The 7,413-nt window shown below is 39.4% G+C and overlaps 1 protein-coding gene across 1 annotated transcript; it reads right to left on the bottom strand.

The window, feature by feature from the left end:
• Positions 1-3,748: 3,748 nt before the first annotated feature.
• LOC110094853 lies at positions 3,749-4,684 on the bottom strand. The gene is made up of 2 exons (XM_020820188.1): positions 4,538-4,684; positions 3,749-4,231 (listed from the first exon to the last, which is right to left on the bottom strand). Exons 1-2 carry the CDS (start codon positions 4,682-4,684, stop codon positions 3,749-3,751), a joined length of 630 nt encoding a protein of 209 aa, XP_020675847.1.
• Between the last annotated feature and the right edge of the window lie 2,729 nt (positions 4,685-7,413).

Genomic DNA, 7,413 nt, shown 5'->3' on the forward strand with positions numbered 1-7,413 from the left:
AAAAAAAAAAAAAAAAAAAAACTTTTTCTCCTAACCCATTCTAACTTGAAATCACCCCAGATACCTTTGTAAAAATTGGATCAACCATATCTGGACGGTTCAACCCGGCAACCCGATGGGTCGGGCTCGGCTCTGAATTTCTAACTCTTTTACATAACCGGGTTGGGTCAGGTCTACTCGTTCATGAAGAATCCGTAAAACAGAGGTTAGAAAGATCAAATAAAACTGAATCAGTAAGAACTGGCTTAAGGATTAGTGAAGCTTCATTTCACTGAATGAATCATTTGTTCTCCAGGTACATGTATATATATTAGAAGAGGAAATCATAACAAAGGGTGCAGATGAGGCCGTTAGCTGCTGATGGTGAGAGGCACAGAGGTAGTGTCCGTTTGGTGCTGATAGTGAGAGGCACAAAAGTAGTGGTCGTTGGCTGCTGATGATGAGAGGCACAGAGGTCCGTTGGCTGAAATGAGTATATTTCCTTTTATAGTTAATGGTCCATATCTGCTATGCTATCAGCCCCCCGCAAGCTTATGATGAATTGTAAGTTTGTCTCTGAGTACTTTAAAGCAAGCAAGTTGTAATTGTTTGGTGAGTATGTCAGCAGGTTGGTCCAAGGAACTGATGTGCTGAACTTCAATTTCTTTGGATAAAATGCGTTCTCGAATAAAGTGATAATCTATTTCTATGTGTTTCGTTCGAGCATGAAACACAGGGTTATTAGCATGGGCCAGTGCTGATGTGTTATCACATGATTGAACAGTAGGAGAGCATTGGTCAGCATAAAAATCCGACAGTAATCTTCTCAGCCAAATGATGTCGGAGGTTGCTGAAGCAAGGGACCTATATTTCGCCTCCGTGGAGGATTTGGCAACAGTAACTTGCTTCTTTACTTTCCAGGAAACTAAGGAATTGCCGACGAAGGTACAAAATTATGATATTGACTTTTTATTTCTTTTGTCTGCTGCCCAATCAGAATAAGAGTAAGAGTGTAGCTGAAGTGTACCACGAGTGATTGGGAGGCCGAAGTGATGAGTGCCTTGGATATACCGTAAAAGTTGTTTAAGAATACTAAAGTCTTGCTCAGTGGGATGATGCATATGTTGGCAGATGATGTTTGTAGTATAAGCAATATCCGGTCTTGTTATAGTTAAATACTGTAAGGAACCTACTAGCTTACGGTATTGCATGGAATCAGAGTGAAGAAAGTTGCTGAGTGCTGAAGGAGGTTTGACTGCTATAGGAGATTGGGATGGTTTGCATCCACGAGACCTGCAGCCTGAACGAGATCTTGAGCATATTGTGATTGGCTTAGAAAATAGCCATTGGGTGTGTGTAGCACCTGAATTCCCAAGAAAAAGGAAATTGATCCGAGGTCTTTGAGGGAGAATTGTGATTGCAGCTTGAGGATGAAATCCGAAATGCTAGATTTGTTGTTGCCCGAGATTAGTATGTCATCTATATGCATAAGAATGTAGATTTGTATGTCTTGGTTCTTGAAGAATAACAGCAAAGGGTCAGACTTGCTGAATATGAATCCAACTGATTGAAGGAAGGCTGTGAATGTATGGAACCATTGACGAGGGGCCTATTTCAGGCCATATATGATTTTGTGTAATTTACAAACATACTCAAGATGGTTTTCATCAACAAATCCTGGAGGTTGTTTCATGTAGACTTCCTCTTGCAAATTTTCATGTAAGAAGGCATTTGCGATGTCTAATTGGAATATCGACCAATTCCGGTGAAGGGCAATGTTAAGCATGAAGTGTATGGTTGGCATTTTTGCAACTGGACTAAAGGTCTCCTTATAATCAATGCCAAACTCTTGATTAAAACCTTTTGCAGCAAGTCTGGCTTTGTATCTGTTAAGAGTTCCGTCAGATTTTAGCTTGGTGCAAAACGTCCATTGGCAACCAAGTATGGTGCGGTTGGGAGGAGGTGGAACTAGGGACCAAGTGCCCTGTTTTTGAAGCGCAGTGAATTCCTCAGACATGGCAGTTCTCCAAGAGTTGGATTTGATGGCTTGACTGAAATAAGTAGGGGTTAAGGGTGTTTGCTGGGTGGCAAGTAGATTAAATGTCTCTCTTGGTTTGAGATGGCAAGTTTTATATCTTGTGAGCATGGGGTGTGAGGGTGGAAGTGGGTTGGAAGTGGAATGAGGAATGGTAGAGATAGGTGAGTTGTCTGTTTGAGAGTTGGAGGGGGATGCTGTGGATGAAGTAGTGGAAGTAGTAGGAAAATTTGTGTGAACAACTGAAGGTTGAGTGTTGGTGGAAATAAGAGGTGGATCTGTGGAGGTGGGAAGTTTTGGAGGTATGGTGGAGATGGGTATGAGAGAAAGGGGTGAGGTGTTAGATTTAGATGGAACCTCAGAAGTGGTTGAAGCTTGAGTAGGATAGGGAAAGGTGTCCTCGTGAAAAATGACATGGCGAAAAATATGTATTTTTCCTGTTTGAAGGTTTAGACATCTGTAGCCATTGTGAGAGGAGGAATAGCTGACGAAAATACATGGTGTAGATCGCAGATGAAGTTTAGTTGAGGATAGTGGTTGAAGCCAAGGATAACAAAGGCATCCAAAGGTCTTAAGGTGAGTGTAATATGGTTGAGTTTTATGAAGTAGATGATAAGGAGTATCAAGACCAAGAGTTTTGGATGGAAGATGATTAATAAGATAGTTTGCAGTTAGTAGGGCTTCCATAAAAAATTTGAGAGGTAGGTTGGCAGCATGAAGAAAAGTGCGAGTAGTTTCGATAAGGTGATGATGTTTCCTTTCCGCGGTGCCGTTTTGTTTGGTTGTGTAGGGACAACTCATTTCGTGGTGAATGCCATTGCGTGATAAGAAATTTTTGAAGTCTGTAGATTGGTATTCACCTCCACCAATTGATTGGAATGTTTTAATGGTGGCATTAAATTATGTTTGAACGTAGTGGCATTAAATTTGGTTTGAACGAGCTGTAGAAAATGTTGAAGTTTGAGAAATGTCTCAGCTATAGTATGCATTGGATAAAGCCATGTAAAACGAGTGTGATCATCGATAAACAACACATAATAGACATAACCATTTATAGAGGAGATGGGAGCAGGACCCCAAACATCAGAATGAACCAAAGCAAACAGAACTGTAGATTTCATGCATTGGAATTGAAAGATAGTTTGTGGCTTTTAGCCACATTATAGGAGTTACATAAAAAGGAAGAGGAATTTGAAATACATATAGAAAGTGTTGTTCTAGCTAAGTACTGTAGTAGTTAAAAATGGGGGTGACCCAACCGAGCATGCCAGTAGGAAGTTGATGTCTTTGCCGTATGAAGAGCTAAAGTGGATGAAGAGGGGATGATGTATAGACCGTCTTGGCTTCGGCCTTTAAAGAGTAAATGATTGGTCTGATTGTTCTTGATGATGAAACCAGAAGTGTCAAAACAGATTGAGCAATTATTATCAGTTGTGAGTTTTTGAATGGATAGTAAATTATGAGTAAGGGATGGAACATGTAGAAGTTTATGTTAAAATAGCTTACGTGGAGTGTTGGGAGCGGAAGAAGGCCTTGGCTCGTGGATTGGATCGAGAGTGAGGTGCCATTAGCTATAGAAATGTAGTCATTTCCTGTATATGACTGAGGATGTTGTAGCTGTAAAGGGTCAGGAGTAAGGAGAGAGGAAGCCCTTGAGTCCAAATACCAATCAGTTGGAGAACTTGACTATTGAGATGTGAAGAAGCTGTGTTGGGGAGTAGACATGGTGGGAACTTATTGGAGATTTGTACGATGCCAGCACTGGGCAGTAGAGTGACCAACTTTGTTGCATAATTGACAGGTGACTCGTGGGGTAGAAGGATTGCGCGATGGACGTGAAGTGTTAAAGAACCATGATGATGGTGCTCTGTTTGAAGCAGAGAATTTTCCACGGTTTGATCTGGCTTGTTCAGCATTGGAGTTTTTGTTTGCTGAAATTTTAAGAGCAACCATTGCAGTAGAGTCTGGCGGAGCAGCAGCTTCTTTGGAGTGATCATTTTGAATGTTTATCTCCTCGCTCAATAATAGAGAGTAGAGTTCATCCAACATAATAGCAGAAGGTCGAGTGCGTATAGCAATCTTGAAAGCATTGTAGGAAGATGACAGGCCATTCAAAATGTGTAGAATGATATCTTCTTGCTCCACATGAGACCCGGTGGCTGCAATGTTGTCTACCAATGCCTTTACATGAGCCAAATACTGGATGACAGTGAGATCCTACATATCAAAATGATACAACTCATTCTTGAGTTGAATAACTCTTGACCGATTTATTGGTTGCAGACGCTTTTCGAGCGTGTCCCATATCTCGTGAGTGGTTTGTAAAGTTAAGACATATGGAAGGATATTCGATGAGATTGTGGAATATAATGCTGCAGCAAGGTTTTGGTCTGTTAATTGCCACATTTAATATTTTGGATTGGGAGTAATATATCCGATGGAGGAGGAGATAAGTTTTGGTGGGAAGATATGAGAGCCAGTGAGAAAACCTTCAAATCCGTTTGCAGAGAAAATCTTGAGTACCTGAAGTTTCCAAATGGCATGATTATCACTGTTGAGTTGAATATTGACAATGTGCTTTATGTTGGAAATGATAAACTTTAGCTGTGCTGGAATGGTGAAGTTCCCTTTTATAAGTGAAGTGGAAGAAGATTGAGGAGATGAGGACATTTGGCTGTCTCCCATGGGAAGAAGCTGCTCTGACAATCAGGCCTGGAGCTCTGATACCATGAAGAATCTGTAAAACAGAGGTTAGAAAGATTAAATAAAATTGAATCAGTAAGAACTGGCTTAAGGATTAGTGAAGCTTCATTTCACTGAATGAATCATTTGTTCTCCAGGCACATGTATATATATTAGAAGAGGAAATCATAACAAAGGGTGCAGATGATGCCGTTGGATGCTGATGGTGAGAGGCACAGAGGTAGTGGTCGTTTGGCTGCTGATAGTGAGAGGCACAAAGGTAGTGGACATTGGCTGTTGATGGTGAGAGGCACAGAGGTCCGTTGGCTGAAATGAGTATATTTCCTTTTATAGTTAATGGTCCATATATGCTATGCTAACAGTTCCAACCCGGGTCAGTTCCGGGTTCGACTTGAACTCGATTCAAAACCCGGTTTTGACACCCCTACTTCACTTATTTTGTATTAATATTTTCTACTAACATCTTGTAGCATGGTGATAATATTTCTAGTTTAGTGGTTAGATCCAAAATATTTTGAAAATAATAAAAAATAGCCCAATTTGCCACTCTCTTTAGCACATATAAATAAAAAATTTAATTAAATTCCATATGACTTACTTAATGATAGAGCTCCAAATTTATGTCAATTACATATTTTTAGGATAAAATTCCACACGAATTATTTAATAGAGGAACTCCAAATTTATGCCACCAAAATTTTAATAAAGTTCCATATGAATTACTTAATGGAAGAACTCCAAATTTATGTCAATTACGTTATGCTACAAATGTATTATGTTTAATAATGAAAAATCAAGTTTGGGCAAATTTGTTGTGAAATTAGATGAGGCGCTATTTTTAGGATTCTCTTCAGTTAAAAAGTTTTATAGAGTATTTAATAAGGGAATCTTGATAGTTGCGGAATCACACAAATTACATTTAGGCTTCGTTTGGGACAGTTTTTTTATTGCTTTTTGAATAAACTTTTTATTATAAAAACTAAATTTTTTGTACTAAAAAGCTGCTTTATGAAGCAGTAAAAAAGCCGTCCCAAACAAAGTCTTAATGAATCAAATTAATTAAGTGAACCAACATAAGTAGATCAAGAAGACAATGAGTTTCCAAATATTGAAAAGTAGTGTCTTAAATAGAAGAAAGTAGGGGCATTACATAGAGAGGAGAAAAAAACATTTAATCATCCTAGGCGTCAAATTATTGAAGATTCTTTTAGTTGTTAGGATTATTAATGTATTAAGATAGGAGGTGAATCACACTACACTATACTCATTAGGTAATCCAACTATAGTTGAAGATTCATTATCAAATGAATTTAGTGAAGGCTAAGCAAGAAGAACAAATTTTATTTAACCAAAATCATGTGTGAAAACTAATATCTAAACTAGTTGATGAGAGTGAGATAAGAACAAAATGAGTTTTAAAAGTAAATTAAGCCATTTTGGATTCATTATTCGAAATAAGGTAATTTAGTAGATAAAGTGTCTAATTAAGTAGAAGGAATGTGTGGGGATTCTAGTGAGAGAGAGTCCGGGTTTCTAGTGAGAGAAAACTCCTTTTTTCGGTTTGAATTTGTTCTCCCGCGGATTTGCTTCCGGCCGGTGGCGCCGTCGTCGGAATATCATCGGCATTCTTGGCCGATGTCATGGAAGGTCTGCGCCCCTCCATTCCTCTTCGATTGGGTGGTAGAGGTAGAGGCGGTCTGGTAATCAGAGAAGGAGCGCGATCGGTGATTCATCCAATGGTGATTGAAGGTAAAGGCAAGAAGATCTTGAATGAAGGTTCTTCTAGGAGGAATGCTGCGGAAAGAGTATAAATTGATAGGGATTGTATTCTTGGCAATCTTGAATCGTCGGTGATGAAGGATACTATCTTGAAGGTAAAGAGTTTTTTTGGGAAGAATCAGACTCGTCCTGTTCAGGATGATTTGGATCTCATTCAAATCCCTAAGGATGACGGAGTGAATGGAAATGGAAATGTCCCAGATAAGGATTTATTGAATGATATTTTGAGTTCTAATGGGCAAGGCGATGTTGGTGAGGTAATTGGAGCTTGGTCGAAGCCGAAACATATTAGAATTGATTTTAAAAATGAGCAAGTTGAACTCTCTGATGATGGTATTGCCGTGAAGCCAATCCAATTCTGGAATCCAAAAATTTAGATGTGCTGATAAATTCGACTGTAATCAAAGTTCTAGGAGGCAATGTGCCTTACTCTGTTTGCAGCTTTGATTTGAGAAAGCAATGGAACAAATTTGGTGGATTTCATATGACTTCAATTGGTATGAATTGGATACTCTGCTCCTTCAAAGCAAATGAGGCGGTGGATGAAGTTTTAAATGGTAGACCCTGGTATGTTAATGGATACATTGTCGGCATGGAAAGATGGTCTCCGGCCTTTGATCTCTATTCATTTAAAGGGATTTCAGCTTCGGTGTGGATAAGACTCCCGTGTTTTCCTCTGTTCTATTGGGACGAGGATAGTCTCGCAAGAATTGCTTCTCGGTTTGGCACACCATTGTATTTAGATGGAAATACCTTTCGGTGGGGAAAGAGAGAGTTCGCCCGCATCTGTGTCAAGATCGACTTGGAAAATAAACTCCCAAATGGTGTCTGGATTGATGGTCTTGCAGGTAGATTCTTCCAATGGGTTGAGTATGAGAAGATCAATTTGCTTTGTTATCATTGCGGCCGAGCGGGGC

The sequence above is a fragment of the Dendrobium catenatum genome, unplaced genomic scaffold (genome assembly GCF_001605985.2).
Source record: "Dendrobium catenatum unplaced genomic scaffold, ASM160598v2 fragScaff_scaffold_806, whole genome shotgun sequence".
Classification (NCBI taxonomy): domain Eukaryota; kingdom Viridiplantae; phylum Streptophyta; class Magnoliopsida; order Asparagales; family Orchidaceae; genus Dendrobium; species Dendrobium catenatum.

Coding starts and splice junctions, on each gene's coding strand:
- LOC110094853 (XM_020820188.1), bottom strand. CDS start 4,684: ATGTCCTCATCTCCTCAATCTTCTTCCACTTCACTTATAAAAGGGAAC. Junction 4,232..4,537: donor ATGCCATTTGGAAACTTCAG/GTACTCAAGATT, acceptor TTTGATATGTAG/GATCTCACTGTCATCCAGTA.